The sequence below is a fragment of the Rhinopithecus bieti genome, unplaced genomic scaffold (assembly GCF_001698545.2).
Source record: "Rhinopithecus bieti isolate Rb0 unplaced genomic scaffold, ASM169854v2 scaffold_17930, whole genome shotgun sequence".
Lineage (NCBI taxonomy): Eukaryota > Metazoa > Chordata > Mammalia > Primates > Cercopithecidae > Rhinopithecus > Rhinopithecus bieti.
The window spans coordinates 1227181-1251513 of NW_016809035.1; the positions used below are offsets into that span (position 1 = coordinate 1227181).

At 44.3% G+C, this 24333-nt stretch overlaps 1 protein-coding gene across 1 annotated transcript; it reads left to right on the forward strand.

Moving 5' to 3' along the window:
* Positions 1-1452: 1452 nt before the first annotated feature.
* ASCL4 (achaete-scute family bHLH transcription factor 4) lies at positions 1453-3706 on the forward strand. Its single transcript, XM_017888248.1, has one exon. The coding sequence runs from the start codon at positions 2280-2282 to the stop codon at positions 2799-2801; it is 522 nt and encodes a 173-aa protein (XP_017743737.1). The 5' UTR covers positions 1453-2279; the 3' UTR covers positions 2802-3706.
* The last annotated feature ends 20627 nt before the right edge of the window (positions 3707-24333 follow it).

The following is a 24333-nucleotide window of genomic DNA, read 5'->3' on the forward strand; positions in this document are numbered from 1 at the left end:
GTGGAGGTACAAGCCTGTAGTCCCAGGTACTCAGGAGGTTGAGGGAGGAGAATCCCTTGAGCCTGGGAGGCGGAGGTTGCAGTGAGCAGAGATTGCATCACTGCCCTCCAGCCTGGGTGACAGAGTGAGACCTGTCTCAAAATAATAATAATTTTAATAGTTTCTTGAAGCAATTTATGCTCCCACCCTTTCCTCAAATCCTTGCCTGCCCTGAATGTTAGCAATCTTTTAAAGTTTTGCCAATCTGAGAAGGAGAAATGGCACCTCAACTATTCTTCCTTTTGCTCTCTTCCAATCTAGTCCCCAATCTGCAGATACAGTTATCTTTTTTGAAACACAGATCTTCAAATGTCACCTCCCTGCTTAAAGTATTTCATTATCTTCCTGTCACTCTTAAAAGTTAAAATATTTGACATGGCCAAAAAGCACCTTGTGGTATGACAGCCTACCTGCCTGTGTGGTGGACTTTTCTCCTAATAGAAAGGGCTTTCTCAATTCTACTGAGAAATTGTGATGATATATTATAAGCTGTTTGCCAGTACAAACCTCATTGGGAGCTACAACTTTTAATTTTTCTTTCTTCTTTTTAAAAGATGGGGGTCTTGCTATATTGGCCAGGTTGGTCTTGAACTCTTGGCCTCAAGCAATCCTCCCACCTTGACCTCCCAAATTGCTGGGATTACAACCTTGAGCCACTGCACCCAGCCAAGCTACACCTTTTAAAATGTGACTGACTTATACCTGAAAGGAATAATTATTTCTGTTTTATTTGCCTTGTTTTTCGAGTTGCTTCGGGCAGATCATTTAGAACAAACAGGGAAGCACAGGACTTGTCGAACTAAAAAGAAAAACATGTTAGGGCAGCACCTTGTCTGCTGAGGAATAGGCAGAAGGTCTCATCATTAATGTAGGGGTTTTGCTTCTCTTGTTTTAAGTCGGACTTTTAAAGTAGAAGGCACCTTTAATGTACTGGTTTGCAGAAGAGGAAATCTGATTTTCAGTGTGATAACATATTCTTTGACATTAACCAGTACAGTTGGATTTTTAATGACACTTTCATCTTCAAAGGATTTACCAACACGGATGGATTATTCATTTTTGGGGGGTTGTGTGTTAAAAGACAAGTAAGTCTTCAAAGATGTCATCCTTTCTCCTTGGAACTGGGGTCTCCACCTTTCAAATGTTGCTTTCCTGCCCCCAAGCGAGAAAATAAATGGCATTTTTTAAAAGAAGAAGAATCCAATGGAAAAATACTCTCTGCACTATGGAAAGATGATGTCCTTATATCGTGGGTGAGATTAGAAGAGGAGGTTGGGAAGCAGTATTTAAGATGTGTTTACAGTAAGCACTGTGAGAAATTACCGGCTAAGCGCGTTTGTTATTGTTCAGTCTTTTGATGTGCTCTTAAAAAGTCGCATATATCCGTAAAACACCCTGAGTCAAACATAAGTTGGAACATAATATGCAGACCCTTATATTCTTTGCTACAGTCTGTATTTTTCCTGTACCCTTCAAACATGCCTCATTGAGTTTTTAAAAGATTCCGCTTGGAAGAAGAAAACCTCAAGCCTCGCCCCGGGTCTTCCTTGACTTGACACATTTTATAACCGCAAGAGAGCAGTTTTTCCTTTGATGAGGCTAAGACCCCAGAAATGAAAGAGCAAGTGTAAGTTTGCAAACACTCTAAAAGCTCCTTCCATTAGACCTGGTCGCGGGAAACCACAAAGGACAGTCAAGTGATTTTCAAGGAGAAAGCCTCTGGTCCACTTTCCTTCCGCCGCCAGGAGGTCTGCAGGTTCCTGGGAGGAGCTCTTCTCAAATCCTGAGGATTGCTAGGCTCTTGGCGAACGACTCATCTCTTGAAGACCTAGAGTGGTGGATTACAGGCATTGAAAAGCTTTTGGTGGCTTTGGAAGATGACTCTGGTGTGAGCTCACCTTACCAGGCTGGGGACGAGGCAGAGGAACCCCTTTGTTATCTTTTGAAAGAAGATCAGCGGGGAAGACGGGGTTTGCAGTGTGGATTAGGAGGTCCTACGTCTTTGCCTACCACCTCTGCTAAATCTTCATAAAAAGATCGAGGAGTTCAATGAACTTCAGAAATCATGCACCGCTTCCTTGAAGCCTGTCCAGAAACCTAACCTCTGGACCCAGAAACTTCTCCAAAGACAGACCCGCTGAGCCAGGCAGTCTGCACCAGCACCTCTGCTTCTAAGATTCTGTTTCGTCTTCTTCTATTGAGAGAGTGACCTCTTGGGTGATTTGTGTGCTTTCCGGCAAATGATGGAGACGCGTAAACCGGCGGGACTGCTGGCCTGGCCATACTCGCTGCGCGCTGCGCCCCTGGGCGTGCCGGGGACCCTGGCCGGACTCCCGCGGAGGGAACCCCTAAGGGTCGCCCTGCGTCTGGACGCAGCGTGCTGGGAGTGGGCGCGCAGCGGCTGCGCACGGAAACGGCAGTACCTGCCCCTGCCGCTGGACGGCGCGTTCGAGCCCGCCTGCCTCCGCAGGCGCAACGAGCGCGAACGGCAGCGGGTGCGCTGCGTAAACGAGGGCTATGCGCGCCTCCGAGACCACCTGCCCCGGGAGCTGGCTGACAAGCGCCTCAGCAAAGTGGAGACGCTCCGCGCCGCCATCGGCTACATCAAGCACCTGCAGGAGCTGCTGGAGCGCCAGGCCCGGGGTCCCGAGGGCGCTGCCGGCGCCGTCCCCCAGCTCAGGGCGGAATGCAACAGCGACGGGGAGTCCAAGGCCTCCTCGGCGCCTTCGCCCAGCAGCGAGCCCGAGGAGGGGGGCAGCTAGCGAGCGCCCGGGCCGGCCAGGACCCCTGCGCCCGCCGCATAGCGCGCAGCCGGGCGCTCAGCCTAAGGTCCTTTTCGAAAGTGGTTTGCGTTCTTAATCTGGTATCTTCTCCAGGCCTAAATCTTAGGAAAAAGAAATGGGTACTGGGGTTTGGGGGATGGAGGAGGTGTTTTTACCTTTGGGGATTTCTCCCCTGCCCTTATTGGTTACGTGCCTGCAACTTATAGGTGCTTATTAAGAAGACCCTTTACCTATACTTCTAAAATGCAAACTGTTTCGGATTCTGAGCGCCTCATTGTAAATACGATTATTCTAAAAACTCAAAGGGCGAGAACAACTGGAATTTCCCACCTTCCGTGGTGTGAGTAAATTGTATACATAAATATTAAACCTTAACCAAAGAAGAACTTTACTGCCACCAAAACAGAAACAACCCCAAACAGCCAAAACAGCCCTTAAAATGAGAGGAACATTTTCTTGCATTCTTTCCTTTGGAAATTGTATTCGAAATGTAATTGAAAACAATTGTTGACCTCCTGCTTTGGGTGAAGGAGACCGTAAGCTGCTACTTGAGAACGAATTTGCCAGCATGTGCTGTTGACTGTGTGAATGATGGTGCCAGGGAAGCCATGGCTTGGTACACACTGTTTCATCCCGTGGCCACGTGGAAGTTTCGTAGCATTGAGCAGATAGTAAAATATCTTAGAATTAATGATCTCTTTGGAAGAGAGCCCAGGTTTGTATGAAAACTTGTTTTTCCTCTCAATTGTTTTGTTCACTGTTTTCTTCATTTTCCTTTTCTCTGCATTCCGCACCGCCCCCCCGCCCGCCGACCTATAGCTCTCCATCTAAGTTTTGGATAAACTAAAGTGGCACTGTGACTTTAAAAATAAAAAAGAGATCTACTTGGAAGTCCTTTTGAGGGTTGAGCCGGATGGGGAAAGATGTGGGACAAAAGGGATGGATTGAAGTTGGTACATTCTCAGATATTTTTATCACCATGGGAGCTTCCAGGTACAGTATATGGAAATGATGTAGTGACTTTGGCCATGTTAAAACCTTTTAAAATATTTAATTTGGGTCATTTTTTTTTCTGAGAAACAATTTTGAGTTCGGTAGATAAGTTAAACGCTTGCTGATTTGTGAAAAGATCCCTAAGGTTGTTTTCTAATATGCCGAATTATCCTTTCCATGGAGGCAGCTTTGGTTTGTGGGGGAAGAAGAAGGGGAGATGGAAATGGACAAAGAGAACAGTGGCAGTGCATCCTCCAGGTGGATTTTACTTAGATTTTATTGCCCCCTTTTACAGGTGTAGCAACTAAGGCAGGCTATATATTCAATGGACATCTTTTATGCGCTAGGAATTTTGTTGTGACTTTTTACATTTTGTCCTATTTAGCTGTCATAAATTTGTGGGGTGGGTATGACAAATATTTTGTGATTTAAAAAAAAATATGAAGCTCAAAGAGGTTACATACCTTGACCAGTTTAGTGTTGCTAGGATTCCTTGAGCTGAGATCAAGTCCTGAGCCTGAACCCAAAGCCGAGGATTTCTTTCTCCCTTACTGTACTGTCTCTTGCTCTGTCATTTGCTAGCAAAGCAAATGTTGCTGCAACTCAGTTTTCTTACCTGTACAGAAATGTTTACAGAAGTGCATGTGAAAGACCTTGGTAATCTGCAAGTCACTAACTAGTGATAAATTAGTAATTTTATTATTTGGGGGGAAATACTATTTCTCAGTTTATGGAGAGTAAAGCCTGATTAAGAATAAAATCTCCAGGTGGAGTTGGTGTGATTTCTTCAGTGTTTCAAAAGAGGGACAGAGTGACCACACTCTCTTACCTCCTTTGGTAAGGTTCTGGGATACATGCTTTGAACGCTAAATCCATGTTAAAACATATCATTGGCTTGGTGTAGTGGTTCACCCTGTAATCCTAGCACATCGGGAGGCAAATGTAGATGGATCACTTGAGCTCAGGAGTTTGAGACCAACCCTGGTACTAGAAACCTTAATGTGGTTTTATTTGAAGCCCTGTTGAGAATAAGGCAATGATTTTGAGAAACCTTTTGGAAAAATAAAAATAAAACCCTCTCTCAGCTGAGTGTGCTGGCTCATGCCTGTAGTCCCGGCACTTTAGGGGGCCAAGGCAGGAAGATCACTTGAGGCCTGAAGCATGAGACCAGCCCTTGGCAACATATAGAAACCTTGTCACTACAAAATTTTTTTAAAAATTATCTAGGGTTGGTGGCATGCCTCTATAGTCCCAACTACTCAGGAGGCCGAGGTTGGAGGTTTGCTTGCACTCAGGTGTTCCCGGCTGCAGTAAGCCATGACCATGTGTCTGCCTGCGCTCCAGCCTGGGCGACAGAGTAAGACTCCTATTTAAAATAATAATAATAATTAAATGAAAGCCTTTTGCAATCATGTAACTTTTAAAAGAAAAAATCATGCAGTTTTCTGGGACCTTTCTCGTGACTTACAGGAGGAGCACCAATCCGGAAATGAAGCCTTTAAAAGGTTTGACCTCTTTTCTGTGAATGATCATTTCATTAACCCTAGAACAATTTGACTTTCAAAAGAACACAATAAATTTCCAGTGAATTTTGTGGAAGCAAGAGTGGAGGGGAGTTTTATGGCAATGAAGCATTCATAAAAGGAGAAAGATTTTCATGTCCTTCAACATCTTCCCTTTTTTTAATTTTTCCAACTCAGCCCAAACATATCCCTTGATTGCATTTGATTGCACTGGGACACCCCACCCTGCCCTACCCCGAGCGTGCAAAGCAGGAGGGGCTGTGTTGGGATGTGGCAGAGCGTGCCCTGGCCTTGGGGCTGGATCCAGCTCTTGCCACTCATCGACTTGGTGACTTTGAGCAAGTCCCTAACTGTTGTGTTCCCAGTTTCCTATGCTAGGACACATGAAGAGTGGATCACATTATCTTTTAGACTCTTCCAGCTGGAAAATATCATGCATCCAACCTGTGCAAAGTCCCAGCTGGGGGAAGCGAATGTAATAAGGCATGCCCACTTCCTGCCACACAGCATGGTGCTTTCTGTTCCTGTATTTCCCTCTTCCCACTAGAAAGATCCAGCCCTGAGGCTGCAGCCTACTTTTTTTTTTTTTTTTTTGGACTCCTAGTTGCTGTTACCATGCCCAGTTAAAACAACAACACAAAAAAATCACCGAAAGCTTTGTAATTTTTTTATGGAATGGAACTTGAAGACTCTTTACAAGCTGGTGGGGAAATAGACCCATTTTACCTCAATATGAGGAAAAAGGTATAAATGGTATAACTGATATCCAAAATGGAAGATATGCTACGAGGAGCCAAAGAAAAGAGGGATTTGGTCCAGCCTCAAGTTAGTAGGGAACAAGAAGGAAAGGCATCGGTGGATGCAGCATTTAGTAGGTAAGAATGGAACGAGAACTCCAGGCAGAGGGAACAAGAGGAACAAAGTTGCTGAAAAAGACAGGAACTGTTTGGAGAGCCCAGAGAGGCTGAGTTATAGGTGACTACACATGGTGGCTGAGGCAAGACTCTAGGGACATTGAAAGCCAAGCTAAAACAGCTTGGAGTTGTTTTTTTAACCAATGGGGAACTATTGAAAAAAAAATTGAGGGAGGGTTTTGGAGAAGGTACGTGATTGAGGATCATGGTACTCCATTGGTAGGAAGCAGCGGACCAATAGGGTATTGCCATAATTAAGGGAGAGGAAATGAAGTGGGGGCCTGAACTCTGGCAGTGTCATTGGGAATGGGAAGGGAGGGATGGATTGGCAAGTGGAACTGATAGATCTTGGCAACTCGGAGGAGGGGGACGGGATGAGGAAGAGAGCGAAGTTAAAGACAACTGTGGTTGAAATTGAGAGCACAGAAAGAGAAGTGGATTTAAAATCTAAGAGTCTTGTTTTGGAGATGCTAAATGTAAAATACTGGTAGGCTACTCCTGCCCACAAGCAACTGAAAATGCTGATGTTGAGGTCAAGAGAAAAGTCAAGCATAGCTGTTTCTTTAAGAGCCACACACTTATGGGGAGTAGTAGAAGTAGGTGTGATCTCCACAGGGGAATGTTGGTGAGACAAGGAGAAGAGTTGAGCATGGTGGCTCACACTGGGAATACCAGCACTTTGGGAGGCTGAGGTAGGAGGATCGCTTGAGCCAGGAGTTCAAGACCAGCCTGTGAAACACAGGGAGACTCCCCTGTGTCTACAAAAGAAATTAAAATTAGCCAGGTGTGGTGGTGCATGCCTGTGGTCCTAGCTACTCGGGAGGCTGAGGTGGGAGGATCACCTGAGCCCAGGAGGTCGAGGCTGCAATAGCCATGATCGCACCACTGCATTCCAGCCTGGGCAACAGAGTGGCACTGTGTCTCAAAATATATATATATATATATAAATAAATAAAGAGAAGAAAGCAGGGACAGGCCTGCATTGAAGGTGTGTGGGAAGAAGAAATGTCTTTGAAGAGAGCTGAGAAATAGGAGCCAGAGAAGTTGGAAAGAGAATCAAGCTGGTATGAAATTGTGGCAATTAAATGAGGATATAATTGTATAAGAAAGAGGGAGTGGGGGACAGCATCGTATGAATCAGAGGGGTCAGGTGGTTTAAGTATGAGGGGAACTCACTGGGTTGAGCCCTTCACTCTGGCCCCAGTTTCTCTGCAATGTGCTGCATGAGGCAGGGCCTAGATTGCTGTCCTGACTTCAGCACTCTCTATTGCTAGAGACCTCTGTAAGAGCAGAAATAGCACAGTGGATTGAAGAAATGAGAAGTAGAAGTCAACTTGAAGACTGCCCTTTCTAGATACTTCACAGTAAAGGGAGAAAGAGAGCTGGGCTGGTGTGACCCAAGTGGAGGAAAGGATGGGATACCAAAGATAGTTCTGAGCCTGAGGTCTTACAGGTAAACAGATCTAGCTGATTCGGAGGCTCAGAAGTGAGAAGGCTTCAAGGAGTCTGACAAGGCGGAGGTGAAGGTCCTAGGAATTGGAGAGATTAAATAACTGGGAGGGCAGAGGGTTGGAAGGTAATGCACTAAAACTAAGGTAGGTTTTTAAGTCATTGAAGATGGAGCTGGTTCTGCCATTTGCAGACAGTGGAGATGAAAGTGAGATGAGGGTTGTATGAAAAGTATATGAAAGTATATGAAAAGTATATCTGCATGGGTTTAATATTGTTCCTTGGGTGGTAACTAGTTTCAAAAGCATTGAGTTATCAGTTTTTAATGACTTGGTTAAAAAAAAAAGACACAGATCTTCTCTGTAATGACACATTTTAAATGATATTCATATTTCTTTAATAGTATAAGGTTTTGTAACCATAAATATCTCCAGAAAGTTCTGCAGGGTTTATTTATTTATTAATTTATTTATTTTCGAGATGGAGTCTCACTCTGTCACCCAGGCTGGAGTGCAGTGGCGCGATCTCGGCTCACTGCAACCTCCGCCTCCTGGATTCCAGCAATTCTCCCACTTCAGCCTCCTGAGTAGCTGGGACTACAGGCACCGGCCACTACACCGAGCTAATTTTTGTATTTTGATAGAGATGGGGGTTTCGCTGTGTTAGCCAGGCTGGTCTCCAACTCCTGATCTCTAGTTATCCACCTGCTTCGACCTTCCAAAGTGCTGGGATTACAGGTATGAGCCACCGCGCCTGGCCTAGTGTTTATTATATGAGACAGTAATAATTCATGCCACATACATTGCCCAAGAATCTGGCAGCAAATAATGGGTGCTCAATATTTCATTCATTTCCTTTTGTCTGTGGCTTCTGGGGTAAAAAAAATACACTGCTTATGTACAAAAACATCAACAAAGCAGCCAATACAGAGTAATGCAATAGAGTAAGGGCCATAGAGAAATAAATAGTACCTTACTTTCTTTCCTTTGTGGAATTTCTGGGAACAGGGGAAGAAGAATAAAAACCTTTCAAAGAAGAACAGGGTTTGGAGGAGAGTAGAATTGAGATGCCCTTCAGTCATCTATATCTGAAAATATGGGGTCTGTGCCTTTCACAGACCAGTTTTGGATCTGTGGACAACAGAACTTCAATCTTGGACCTTGGGACTTTATTCCTGTCCTCGTTACTCCAGGTGCTATAAGCCTGCAATGGATTGTATGTTTGTCCCCCTCCACTGCAAATTCATGTGTTGAAATCCTGACCCCCAATGTGATGGGGCCTTTGGGAGGCAATTGGGTCATGAGGTCATGGGGCTGGAGCCCTCATGAGTAGGATTAGTGCCCTTAAGAGGGACCCCTAGAGAGTTCTCTTATCCTCTTTGTGACATCTAAGGATACAACAAAATGTCAGCAGTCTGCAACCCAGAGGAGGCCCCTCACCAGAATCTAGCCATCATCTTGGCATCCTAATCTTGGACTTCCAGCCTCCAGAACTGTGAGAAATAAATGGTTGTTTAAGCTGCCCAGTCTACAGCACTTTGCTATAGCAGTCCAAAGGGACTGTCACAAGGCCTTAAACTGAATTTGAGGGCCAAGTTGAATCAGGCTGGGGAAAACACCTCTAGGCTGTGTCAGCATTCTCCAGCTGTAGCCAGTCAAGAGGTTTCAGATGGGTGTGCATGCCAGAAGCTTTCTGAGCTGTTTCTGTCTAGACAAAGGTTTTCTTCAAAGCTTTCAAAGTTATCATCATCATCTCCAAAAATGGTTAACAATCCAATTTTTCACCCTAGGAAAGAAACTTTTGATAGCAATGTTGACCCGCAGAATCCTCACAGTGATCGCTATAAAGGCAGACTGTTCCCCTAGGCGAGCTCACTATAAAGGCAGACTGTTCCCCTAGGCGAGCTCACTATAAAGGCAGACTGTTCCCCTAGGCGAGCTCACTATAAAGGCAGACTGTTCCCCTAGGCGAGCTCACTATAAAGGCAGACTGTTCCCCTAGGCGAGCTCACTATAAAGGCAGACTGTTCCCCTAGGCGAGCTCACTATAAAGGCAGACTGTTCCCCTAGGCGAGCTCACTATAAAGGCAGACTGTTCCCCTAGGCGAGCTCACTATAAAGGCAGACTGTTCCCCTAGGCGAGCTCACTATAAAGGCAGACTGTTCCCCTAGGCGAGCTCACTATAAAGGCAGACTGTTCCCCTAGGCGAGCTCACTATAAAGGCAGACTGTTCCCCTAGGCGAGCTCACTATAAAGGCAGACTGTTCCCCTAGGCGAGCTCACTATAAAGGCAGACTGTTCCCCTAGGCGAGCTCACTATAAAGGCAGACTGTTCCCCTAGGCGAGCTCACTATAAAGGCAGACTGTTCCCCTAGGCGAGCTCACTATAAAGGCAGACTGTTCCCCTAGGCGAGCTCACTATAAAGGCAGACTGTTCCCCTAGGCGAGCTCACTATAAAGGCAGACTGTTCCCCTAGGCGAGCTCACTATAAAGGCAGACTGTTCCCCTAGGCGAGCTCACTATAAAGGCAGACTGTTCCCCTAGGCGAGCTCACTATAAAGGCAGACTGTTCCCCTAGGCGAGCTCACTATAAAGGCAGACTGTTCCCCTAGGCGAGCTCACTATAAAGGCAGACTGTTCCCCTAGGCGAGCTCACTATAAAGGCAGACTGTTCCCCTAGGCGAGCTCACTATAAAGGCAGACTGTTCCCCTAGGCGAGCTCACTATAAAGGCAGACTGTTCCCCTAGGCGAGCTCACTATAAAGGCAGACTGTTCCCCTAGGCGAGCTCACTATAAAGGCAGACTGTTCCCCTAGGCGAGCTCACTATAAAGGCAGACTGTTCCCCTAGGCGAGCTCACTATAAAGGCAGACTGTTCCCCTAGGCGAGCTCACTATAAAGGCAGACTGTTCCCCTAGGCGAGCTCACTATAAAGGCAGACTGTTCCCCTAGGCGAGCTCACTATAAAGGCAGACTGTTCCCCTAGGCGAGCTCACTATAAAGGCAGACTGTTCCCCTAGGCGAGCTCACTATAAAGGCAGACTGTTCCCCTAGGCGAGCTCACTATAAAGGCAGACTGTTCCCCTAGGCGAGCTCACTATAAAGGCAGACTGTTCCCCTAGGCGAGCTCACTATAAAGGCAGACTGTTCCCCTAGGCGAGCTCACTATAAAGGCAGACTGTTCCCCTAGGCGAGCTCACTATAAAGGCAGACTGTTCCCCTAGGCGAGCTCACTATAAAGGCAGACTGTTCCCCTAGGCGAGCTCACTATAAAGGCAGACTGTTCCCCTAGGCGAGCTCACTATAAAGGCAGACTGTTCCCCTAGGCGAGCTCTTTTGACCCTTCTGTCAACCATTGCCAGCTCTTTCATCCCCACCTCAAGACAGACAGGCTGCTGGGAGAGGGCAGACGGCCTGAAGGGGCTTTGTATTTTCTTTATTGGACCATGAAACCATAGCACTGTCTCTAGCTCTTTGATTATTGTCGCTAAGTTGTGTATGTATGTTTTACTCACAGGCTCTCTGGGTGGTGAGATTGTTTTCTTTTAATCCTTTCCTAGCTTTTTAGCTGCGTCCTTTAGTGAAGAACTGTCAGGGGCCTTTTCATGTTGGGTTACTCACTGTCATGAACCGTGGCCGAAACGAAACCTCAGATGCTGCAGAGGGAACTGTGTCCGGATGAGAAAACTCTCCAGACCGGTTTCTGCCCACAGAGCGGGACTTGAGGGGGCCAGTCCTGAAGTTGTTTCTCATTTCCCTGACCAGGAGAAAAAGTCTCTGAAGGAGGAATCCTATCTCAGAGTCATAGGACTAGAGAGGGCCTTGGAAAATCACCTCATCTGATCCTGGGAATTTTAGAGACCTAAGGGTTAAACTGTGCAGGACGGAAGGATATCTGTTCTTTCTTAAAAGACCACCAAACACAGATTCTCCCATCAGGTAACATTTCCTGAGGGCCTATTATAAGGCAGGCTAGTCCTTTATCTTTTTAATTATTATTTTGTTTTTATTTTTGAGACAGGCTCTTGTTCTGTTGCTCAGGCTGGAGGGCAGTGCTGCAATCATGCTCACTGCAGCTTTAATTTCCCGGCTCAAGCACTTCTCCCACCTCAGCCTCCCAAGTAGCTGGGACTACAGGTGCATGCCACCATGCCTGGTGAATTTTTTAAAATTTTTTTGTAGGGTCTTGTTATGTTGCCCAGGCTGGTCTCAAACTCCTGGGCCTGAACTCCTGGGCTCAAGTGATCCTCCCATCACAGCTTCCCAAAGTGTTGGGATTACAGGTGTGAGCCACTGTGCCCCATTCCCCCCACCTTTTTTTTGAAACAGGGTCTCACTCTGTTACTCAGGCTGTAGTGCAGGTGGCACAGTCACAGCTCACTGCGGCCTCCACCTCCTGGGCTTAAGTGATCCTCCACCCCAGCTTCCTGAGTAGCTGGGACCACAGGCATGCGCCACCATGTCCGGCTAATTTTTAAGATTTCTTTTTTCTTTTGTAGAGACAAGGTCTCACTGTGTTGTCCAGGCTGGTCTCGAGTTCCCAAGCTCAAGTGATCTTACACCTTGGGTTTTCAAAGTACTAGGATTATGGGCATGAGCCACTGCACCAAGCCTAGTCCTTGTAAATACTATTCCCATCTGATCTTCACAACCATCCTACAGGCCATGTATTATATTTCACTTCCATTTTAAAGTTGAGGAAACTGAGGCTTAGAGAGGTTGAGAAGCATCACACAGGTAAATGGTAGTAAACCACATCTTGTTGCAAAACCTGTGCTCTATGCCTCTATTATGTCATTCATTTGGGCTTCCTCCATCTGTCTGTCCATTCATCTATCAGCAAATAGTTACTGATTGCTTATAGGAAGCTTAAGGATAGTGGCTAAAAAGAAAAATAGAGAATTTTTGTTGTTCAATGACTTTTAATTCTTACTTTTTTTCACTCCAACATCTGTTTCCTGTCTCTGCTCTGAGGCTCAGTGCTGACCACATCCAAATGCCGAGACAACCTTCAGTCATAATCAAGCTTATTTTAAGACTGACATGAAGTCTTCCTGTGAGCTCTTCTTGTTTGAGACCTATAGTGGTTATACAGCTCAGTATCCACACAATAAAATGAGGGACAGGTGGAATAAAGTGCATTTGGGGTCCTGGTTGATTGGGGAATTCTCATTCAACCCCATTCATATTCACAGCAACCGAGGTTGATTCAGAACATTTCCTGATGTATTTCTGGTTTGACATCTGAAGGGAGGGCAAAGTGTTCTCTCCAGAAAGCTCATGACTATAGATAAACCTTGACAAAGTAGAAAGGACCTGGGTTCCAGTCCTGAAATTACCCCCTTAAGGGCTGTGTTTCCTTGGCAAGTGACATGACCTCTCTGAACCTATTTCCTCATTTGTCAAGTTAAGTAGAACACCCATTCTGTCTCATAGGGTTGTGGTAAAAGTGAAATTAGGTTACATAAATAAAAGAGCTCTATAAAGAGCTGTTATCACTATGAACCCATGTGCAAACAAATTCTCTAATGGAAGTTTGAGATAGCTTTGCAGAGAAAATACAACTACAGTACTCAGGTATGTAGAAAAATTCAAAGCAATATAGTCAGTCATGTTGATTAAATCTTTAATTATAGTAACACAGAAGATTATTTAATGTTGTGTAACAACCTACCCCAAAATTTACAACAATGATTTATTATTCCTCCCAAGTCTGTGTGTTAACTGGTGGTCCATTGGCTTGTGTCCCCTGGGCTCATGTCTCCAGTGACAGAATGCAGCTGGAATGGCTACATGGTCCAAGATGGTCTATCTTACATGGCTCATGGTTGGCCCCCTCTCTGTATGTGGTCGTTCATCCTCAGGGAAGTCTGGACTTCTTTCCACAATGATCTCAGAGTAGCAGGAGGGCAAGAAGGAAGGCTGCGAGGCCTTTTAAGACCAAGGCTTGGCTGGGTGTGGTGGCTCACGCCTGTAATCCCAGCACTTTGGGAGGCCGAGGTGGGTGGATCATGAGGTCAGGAGGTCAAGACCATCCTGGCTAACATGGTGAAACCCCATCTCTACTAAAACACAAAAAATTAGCTGGGCATGGTGGCGGGTGCCTATAGTCTCAACTACTTGGGAGACTGAGGCAGGAGAATGGCATGAACCCTGGAGGTGGAGCTTGCAGTGAGCCAGTATCACGCCACTGCACTCCAGCCTGGGCGACAGTGTGAGACTCCGTCTCAAAAAAAAAAAAAAAAAAAGACCAAGGCTCAGGAGTCACATAGTGTCTGCCTTCTTTTGGTCAAAGCAAGTGACAAAGCTACCTAAATTCAAAAGGCAGGACAATAGGCTCTTCCTCTTTAGAGGAAAGGCCACAAAGTAACATTGCAAAGAAGCATCCAAAATGGGAGAAATTGTGGCCCCATTGGCAAATGATCTACTGTAAGTCCTTTGTGTATGAGGTGTCATTCTTCATTTCAAAAATGATATATTTTTAAATAATTTCAGACTTACACTAAAGTTGCCAGAACAGTACAGAGAACTGTCTCCCATTTACCCACATTCCCTAATTGTTCATTTTACTTCTTTTGTCCTTTGCCCTCTCTCTGTAAATAAGTACTAATTATCATAAGTGGCTTGGGAATTTTTATCTTTTTTAAAATTATAATTAAATATTAGAGACAGGGAGTCTCACTATATTGCCCAGACTACTCTCGAACTCCTGGCCTCCCAAAGTGCTGGGATTATAGGCATGAGCCACCATGCTTGGCCTGTTTCTGAATTTTTATTTATTTACTTTTATTTTTTGAGATACAGTCTCACTCTGTTGTCCAGGAAGCAGTCCAGTGGTGTGATCTCAGGTCACTGCAGCCTCCATCTCCCAGGTTCAAGCAATTTTTGTGTCTCAGCCTCCTGATAGCTGGGATTATAGGCGCGCACCACCATGCCTTGCTGATTTTTGTATTTTTAATAGAGACGGGGTTTCACCATGTTGCCCAGGCTGGTCTTGAACTCCTGGCCTCAAGTGATCCTCCCACCTCGTCCTCCCAAAGTGCTGGGATTACATGTGTGAGCCACTGGGCCCAGCCTGTCATGTCTTTTCAAACTTCTTCAATCTGAAACAGTTTGTCATCACCCTTTCCCTGTCTTTCATTTCCTTGACAGTTTTAAGCATGCGGGCCTTACATTCTGTAGGACAACCCTCAACTCAGGTCCATCTGATGTTCGCTTATTCATGGCAGGAACATCACAGAGATGGCACTGTGCTCCTCTCAGTGCTTCACACCAGGAATGGGCTTGTTCTACCATTGGTGATGTTGACCTTAATCATCTAGTCATGTTGGTGACTGTTGGGTTTATCTACCTTAATTTCACCTTTGTAATTGCTTAGTATTGGTGGTCGGGAGAGGTATTCCAATATTATGCCAATATCCTGTTCTTTGTCACACTTCCACCAACTAGCTTAGTATTCATCGACAGTTCCCACATGAATCAGTCACCTCCATAGTGGTTGTCCAATGTTAATTCTCGATTTCTGTGAGTTCCTCCGTATTTATTAATTGGCATTCTCTTGTAAGGAAGAACTTTTCCTACCCTCTCATTGATTCATTTATTCACACCAGCATGAACTCATTTAGTGAGTTGTACTTGATTAATATTTATTTTTTGAGACAGGGTCTTACTCTGTTGCCCAGGCTAGAGTTCAGTGGCCCTATCCTATCTCACGGCTATAGCCTCAAACCTCCTGGGCTCAAGTGATCCTCCTGTCTCAGCCTCTCAAGGCACTATACGCATGTGCCACTGTTTCTGGCTAATTTTTAAAGTTTTTGTATAGATGGATACTCACTATGTTGCCCACACAGGTCTTGAACTCCTGGCCTCAAGTGATCCTCCTGCTTTGGCATTGGTTGATTGATTGATTGATTGACTGAGACAGGATCCTGCTCTGCTGCCCAGCCTGGAGTGCAGTAGCACAGTCTCAGCTCACTGTAGCCTCGACCTCCTGGGCTCAAGTGATCTGCACCTCAGCCTCCTGAGTAGCTGGTACCATAGACGTTACAAACACACCTGGCTAATTTTTAAATTTTTTGTAGAGATGGGGTTTTGCCATGTTGGCCAGGCTGGTCTTGAACTCCTGCCCTCAAGTTATCCTCCTGCCTTGGCCTCCAAAAGTGCTAGGATTACAGGCATGAGTCACCATACCTAGCCCTCGGCCACTATTTATTTTTGATGTTCAAATTATTCCTCTTTTGACCATGGGAGTCCCTTCAAGCTGGTTCCTTTTGACAAGTCTTCATCATTCATTGAACACTTTCTTATTTTCTGCCAAGGAAATAATGTTTCAGCCACCCTGACCTCCATCTCTAACAGACACACACACACACACACAACACACACACACACACACACACACACACACTGACTTAACAAGGATGATTCAATGAACCCCATGTATTATACACAAACTTTTGTGTGCATTTTTCTGGGAAAGAGTCTAGCCTAGCTATGAACAGATTCTTAGGGAAAATCCCAGACCTCAAAACACTTAAGGACCAAAACATCTCAAGGGACTCCTGGACATTCTTTCAGAGCTCCTATTTATCAGGTTAATTATTGGGTAGCCTGGAGGGGCTTTAGCCTTCTTAGTGTCTTAATTACCTCCAACGTAAAACAACCTCTAGCTTACAGGAAATGCTCAGTATATGTTAGTTATTAAGATTATTAGGGAAGATTCTCCTTCTCTGTTGCTAGATGCCTCAGGGTCTGAGTCCAGAGTATCCTAGTGGAATTTCCAGTTCAGCCAGCTATATAACTAATAAAATTTTTTAAAAGGAGAAAAGGCTAATTCTTTTGGATCATGTGAGAAGGCAGGTGTTAATTCTTGCAGTGCCCCAGGTGGAAGTTTATTGAGTCTTATGAAGTAAGCAGCCCTGGGATGGGAGATGTCCAACAGCCACCTGGATGGCCTCAGCTGCCTTGCTCCCTCTCTACCACCCACATGGTTGACAGTGCTTAGTTTCTTTCAGGAAAGATGGGAAAATATATGCTGTTCCCAGAACCCTCACACCTGAAGTGATCTTGTTCTCTCACACCTGAAGTGATCTTGTCCTCTCTTGAAACCATAGCATGCATTGTTTCATCTTCAGTGAGTGATGAATTGCCTTGTGGAGTTCATTTCACTTCATTGAATATTTCTAAATGCCTTCTAAGGGCAGAACTAGGGCTTGCTTTTTATTTTGTCAATTGTAAGACACGGTCACCCAGCTTCTCAGCAATGTGCTGAGTGAGGCTGGCAAGTTCCTTGGTGTCACTGGACCTCATTTCCTTGTGGGTCCTGGGGTGCTGGATTATGGGCCATCTAGCTTCCTTCAAGCTCAACATTAGGTAACTCTATCATTGTTAGCTCCTGTGTTACTTGACTTTTCATATGTAAATAATGAAGGATTTTTGCTCCTTATTTCAGCTAAATCCGAGTTCTTGTGTCACAACCAGGAAAAATTAAGCATATGGACACATTGAAGGGTGAGGACAGCAGAATTTATTGGGCGAAAAGGAAAACAAAAACCCTCAGCAAAGTGAAAAGGGGTCCCGCCAATAGGCTCCCATCTCACAGACTGAATATCAGGCCATCACACACAAGGTGAAGAGGCCAGGCTGCTCCCCGCTGCACAAGGCATGAATTTCCCCTGGCTCCACCCCGTTCTCCCAGGCAGGTCCCTAGTCTATTGCAGGCATGTGCAGACAAGACCCTGGGCAGGTTCTCTCATCTGCACAAAAGCATTTGATGTAAACACTTGTCAGGCAGGTTGGAGATTTTCCAGCGACCTTCCCTCATCTGCTTCCTGCATCTATCATTCCCCCCTCTAACAAAGTCCATCTAACTGCCATTATTATAAGGATAAGGGTAAGGACAAAGACTGATCTTAACTGCTTCCTCCTGACAGGAGGCGCTGATTTGGGAAAACAGCAGTCAGATCTCCCTCAGAGGCCTAGCTAAGGCTTGCTGACAAAAGGGGACATCGTCTGAGGCTCCGGTTGCATGACCATATGGAGTTTGATGGCTTGAACGCGAGAAGAGACAAACTGGGCTATTAGAAAGCATGTGTCAAAATGAACAGGGTGGTAAGGACAGCTCAAAAATCCCCAAGGCCTTTTACTGATTTGCACAGGGAGAGGGAGGTCAAAAGTCTGACTGGTAAAAAAAAAAAAATTTACCCTTTTGCTGACATGTCAGGCCTCTGGGTTCCCTTCCCCAAGCCCAATCCTAAGCCAATTTAAGTTTTGGGAAATTAACTTTTTCTAGTTTGGAGGATGGATCCGAGGAGAGTGTTCTGTAATACAGAGACTGATCAGTGAAGAGAGGACAGAGGAGGAGAAAGGAAAAAAGAAGGTGTTTTATTTCAAAGCAGTCCCAGGGGTTCAGGATGCATTCGAAAGTGCTACAGACTGAAAATGAATGTCTACTCATCTAGAAAGAGGGGAGTGAGGCATCCAGGTTCCCTTCTCTTCCTAGTGAATACCTGAGGCACATGAGGGAGAGAAAGTGAGGCACCGCTGTCTTTCTTCCAGTCTCATATCCCCAAGTCCTGGCAACTGCAACAGGGTACTTGCTGCTCGTGGGTGTCAAAGCAGCTTTCACCCACGTTAACGTGGGGGGTTGGGGTCGGGAATATCCACTCTTATCCAGATACGCACTATTTCTCCTGCTGTCAGGAGCCTTTGACTTCCCTAGACTTCATGTGTACCATGGATACTAGTATGACTTTGATCCATGAAATAGGAAGGTTGGTTTAATTGGCAGGAATTAGTCATGCTCACTTGTGCTGTGTCTTTTAACTTATGTTATTATCTGCCTCTGGATCCTTCAGATCCAGTTTTCTTTTCTAGGGCTTTGACACAAAGCTTGGAATTGAGTTTGGGACAAAACTGTGTCTCAGGCGGTGGGTTGTATGGACTCCTTACCTTAAGCCAAATGCTAAAGTGAAGCTGTGGAGTTGAGTCCTCCTTCAACAAGGGAGAGAAAAGGATGTCTTGTTATATGCCCAGATAACTGGTGGCTGTAGTTATGCTTGCTAAGATTTGGGTGCATGGGGCTTGGCTTTGGTTAGCTCCCTTGGTCTTATTTTCCCCAAAAAGGAAATCTCTGGGTGATGAGCACCCTATTTATTCACATCACCTGGGCAGGATTTGCAGGATAATTGCTCAGAACTAGAATATTGATCCAGATTTTTACATCACCCATCCCTTTTGTTCCTTCTGAGCTGCAGTTGGAGATTGCTGGTTGGTTCACAGGAATAAGCAGGGTTAGTCTAAAATGTAGGCAAAAACTTAAAAACAACGAATGAGTCTGGAATTTAATGACAAATGTATGTTAAGTTTTGAAACATAATTTCTCTAGCTCCAGTCCCCATTTTTGTTAAAAACAAATCAGGATAGGACTGAATTGTTTGCAAAATACATTTTAGTCTTATACTTGGCCTGATTATTTGCATAAAGTACACCAACAATAATTATTTTTATGTAGGCCTTAGATTGGTTTTGATGAAACTCAGTTCCACAAGGAATATCAGATAGGACTTTCGAAGCTGAGCCCAGTCATGGGTTTGTACCCTCAAATACCTGTGAGTTGGGTAAAATCCTTTCTTCTTGAGGTCCCAAGAGCACAGGGTTCCTGTGCCTGTTAGAAAGTGACATTCTTGACTGGGCATAGGTGGCTCATGTCTGTAACCCCAGCACTTTGGGAATCTGAGGCAGGTGGATCACCTGAGGTCAGGAGTTCAAGACCAGCCTGGCCAACATGGCAAAACCCTGTCTTTATTTTATTTTATTTTATTTTTTTGGGGGACGGAGTCTCGCTCTGTCGCCCGGGCTGGAGTGCAGTGGCTGGTTCTCAGCTCACTGCAAGCTCCGCCTCCCGGGTTTACGCCATTCTCCTGCCTCAGCCTCCGAGTGTCTTTATTAAAAAATACAAAAATTAGCCAGGCATGGTGGTGTGTGCCTGTAATCCCAGCTACTCGGGAGGCTGAGGCAGGAGAATCACTTGAACCTGGGAGGTGGAGGTTGCAGTGAGCTGAGATCATGCCACTGCACTCCAGTGTGGGTGACAGAGTGAGACTCCATCTCAAAAAAAAAAGAGAGAGAGGAAAGAAAGGAAAAGGAAAGAGAAAGAAAGAAAGAGAAAGAAAGAAAGAAAGAAAGGAAGGAAGGAAGGAAGGAAGGAAGGAAGGAAGGAAGGAAGGAAGGAAGGAAGGAAGGAGAAAAAAGAGAAGGAAGGAAGGAGGAGGAGGGAGGGAGGGAGAGGAGGGAGGGAGAGAAAAAGAGAAACAAAACCAAACATTCTTACTTTACCAAGGCAGGACCCCTGTATGGGGACTGTGAGACAAGGAATGAGGTCAATTTTCCCAAGGGCTTTATTGGCTTGCAAGTCGAAGCTTGAACCTCCTTAAAGAAAGCATACCCTTCTCAATCAAGCGCTTGGTAAAACAACCTCATTTATCTGTTGCAAAAGAAAATGGATCTTATTGCACAGATGCAAAGCAACTATATTGCCATAAGTTAGGAATACTCACAACTAGTTGTATAAATCTGGAGAAGCCAGGCAGAGAGAGAAAGGAAAACATGCTCAAAATTTTGTTCTCAGGAGTATACCTTACTCAATTATTAAAGGCCATAAATAGCTCAAAATAAGTTTCCTTGACTCTGAAAAACAAAACAAAGATCAGCAATGTTCCAAGCAAAAGTCAAAAAGATTACTTCAGTTTTCTACTAGTTCAGTCCATTCAGTTAACTCTTATTTTGCTTGATATTTGTGAGCATTTCAGCTTTTCATGAGTCCTGTATGTTTTTCCTTTATTCCAATGTCATAATCTCCAAAGTTATCAGAAACCTGCATTTGAGAGCACCTGTCAAAGTTCTATAGCTGATTATAAACCATCTTTTGAAGAGAATCAAAACAAGACAATTGTCTGTGAATAACAAAATATCCAGGGTAGTTACAGTCATAAACATGACTGACAGAGTAATTTGGTTATCTCTGTGGTTTACAATAACAACATAGAATCCTTAATTATGACTGATAGAGTATACTCAGACACTAGAATTTAAGAAATCTCATACAATTTTTGGAACAAATATTTATATTATTCCCTAAAATATAACCTGAAGAAGATTAAACATAATTTTGGCAATCCCATGTACCTAAACATGTCAGGTGATCCTGTTTACCTCTATTCTGGATGCTCCAGGGGCCTGCTGTAGCATTCAATATCCAGGTGTCAGGAAAGATGATTTTGAAACTGAAGCTTGATTTTAGGAAGCCTGTTAAAAATGTTAGAAGTTTAAAACACATGATGTTATAAAACAGAATTCTAGATTACCGTTAAGTTATTTATTTTGCCAGAATGATGACTCAGACATTTTAAAAAAGCAAAAACCTTTTATAATGCTTTACGAATTTTCTAAAGAGCAGATAAGTGCCTTAAGAGTACCTTATTGTGCTTTTATTTCAATGCTCAATTTACAGAAAAATTATATAATACCCTTTTGAATTAATAAATTTGTTCACACATAGGATTTCTTTTCTTTCTTTCTTTTTTTTTCTTTTTCTTTTTTTTTTTTTGAGACAGAGTCTTGCTCTGTTGTCCAGACTGTAGTGCAATGGTGCGATCTTGGCTCACTGCAACCTCCACTTCCTGGGTTCAAGGGATTCTCATGCATCAGCCTCCTGAGTAGCTAGGATTACAGGCATGTGCCATCATGCCTGACTAAGTTTTGTATTTGTAGTAGAGACAGGGTTTTGCCATGTTGGCCAGGCTGGTCTCCAACTCCTGAACTCAAGTGATCCGCCCACCTTGGCCTCCCAAAGTGCTGGGATTCCAGGGGTGAGCCACTGTGCCTGGCCCCATACATGGAATTTATTTTGCAAGATTAATTTTTACAATCCTTCCACAACTTGTTTGAACTTTGAGCTTTATCTTATCTAATTCAAAACAATCCTTTAACCCTAGGGAAAAATTTACATTTTTGTTTCAAGTGTCTCACTCTGTCACCCAGGCTGGAGTGCAGTGGTACAATCTTGGCTCTCTACAATCTCTGCCTCCCCAGTTCAAGCAATGCTCATGCCTCAGCCTCCCAAGTAGCTGGGACTACAGGCATGCACCACCATCCCCAACTAATTTTTTATATTTTTAGCAGAGATGGGTTTCACCATGTTGCCCAGGCTGGTCTCAAACTCCTGAGCTCAGGCAATCCACCCGCCTCAGCCTCCCAAAGTGCTAGGATTACAGGTGTGAACCACCATGCCCAGTCAAAAATTTACATTTTACCAATAATCTTTAAGGCTTTGTTGTTGTTGTTATGGAGTTTCACTCTTGTCACTCAGGCTGGAGTGCAATGGTGTGATCTTGGCTCAGTGCAACCTCCGCAGGGAGGAAAATGAACATCCCCTCTTCCTCTTCCTTTTTGATGGGACACAAAATCACTGCTAACAAATGCAAATACAAACACATGGGGACTACACAACATTTTAGAGCTTCTGCATGGGGAAGAAAAACAATGAGCCATAAAAGAAGGCATCCTATAGATTGAAAGAAAGTTTGGTAAAATCATATCTGTGAAAGGGGTTGTTATCTAACATGTAAAAGAATATACTACTATATAGTAAAATGTACTACTGTATAGTAGAATATACTACTATAACTGGGAAAGTGAACAAAACCTAATACCCAATCTAACACTGGGCAAAGAACCTGAAAAGTTGTATCTGAAAAGAAAACTTGAAATTGACTAACAAGTCAAAGACAAGTTGCTCAACTTCACTAATCCTCATACAAATGTGTAAGTGCACACCACACTCAGATACCTCTCACTCTACTTAGAAAGACACTTATCAAAAACAACAACAAAAAAATCCATATGTTCACAGGCAATGGGCAATGTAGATTTGGAGAAAAATAAACTTTTTTTTTTTTTTCCTGAGATGGAGTCTCACTCTGTTGCCCAGGCTGGAGTGCAGTGGCACAATCTTGGCTTACTGCAACCTCTGCCTCCCAGGTTCAAGTGATTGTCCTGCCTCAGTCTCCTGAGTAGCTGGGACTACAGGCACGTGCCACCATGCCTGGCTAATTTTTGTATTTTTAGTAGACATGGGGTTTCACCATGTTGACCAGGCTGGTCTTGAACTCCTGACCTTAGGTGATCCACCCGCCTTGGCTTCCCAAAGTGCTAGGATTACAGGCATGAGCCACCACACCCAGCCAAAAGAAACTTTTATACATTATTGATGGGAATGTACATCACTATACACATGATGCAAAACAGTTGAAGTTACCTCAAAAATTTTAAATTACAACTACCCTTTCATCTAGCAATCTCACCTCTGGTTATGCACTGAAAGCAAATGAAATCTGTTATGTTGAAGAGATATTGGCCTTCCTGTGGTGACTGAAGCACTATTCACAATAGCAAAGATATGGAATCAACCTACCTATTCATGCACAGATGAAGCAATACAGAAACCGCAGTATACAATGGTATTCTCTTCAGCCATAGAAATTCCTGAAATCACGTCATCTGCATCAATGTGCAGAAACCTGGGGGACATGACATTAAATGAAATGAGCCAGGTAAAGAAAGAGAAACACTGCATGACCTCATGCATGTGAGAATGAGATCAACTTTATCTCTAAACAACTTTATCTCTTAGAACTTTATCTCGCGCTGTCACCAGCCTGGGTGACAGAGCGATACTCCGTGTCAAACCCCCCCCCCCAAAAAAAAACTTGGTAAATGTAACTAATCACACATACAAACAAAATCAAAACCACCACTCATATTCCATCTCACTCTAGATGGACTGGATACTACAAAAAAGTTGAAAAATATTAAAAGACAAAACAATGATGGTGTGGATTTTCCACAAAGGGGGAACTTGTCTCAACAGTTCATGGAAACGTAAACTTGTGTACACATTAAAGAAAACCACTTGGAGGTTTCTCCAAACCTTAAAACAACAACTACCATTTCATCCAGCAATTCTGCTACTAGATATATATACACAGCACATGAAATCAAGATGCAGAAGAGCTTATCTGTGTTCCCAGGTGGAATCCAGCACTATGCAGAATAGCCAAGATAAGAAATAAGCCCACCTGTCCACCTGCGGATGAAGGGATAGAGAAGCTGTCCCACAGGCAGACACTGGAATACTCTTCTGCCAGAAAAACACAATGAAATCCCATCATGGGAGCCACATGGTTGCACCTGGAGGACATGATGGTAAATGAAATGAGCCAGGCAGAAAGACAAACTGTGCATCCTCTCACTCATGCAGAAGCTGAGAAACTGTACCTCAAAGACCTGGAAAGCATAGCAGTGGTTACCAAAGGTTGGAGGGAAGAGGGGGAATGAAAAGGGTACAAAGTTACACCCAGATGAGAGGAAAGAAATCCTGTTCTTCTATTCAACAGCAGGGTAACCAGGGTTAAGAGTATGGTTGCATCTTCAAAACAGTTTGAAAGGAGGATACTGAAGCTTCTTGCCACAAAAGAATAAACAATGGTACAAAATAACAGAGACACTAAATACCCTGATTTCATCATTCTGCAATGTAAGGAAAGACCAAAACATCGCACTCTACCCTCTCA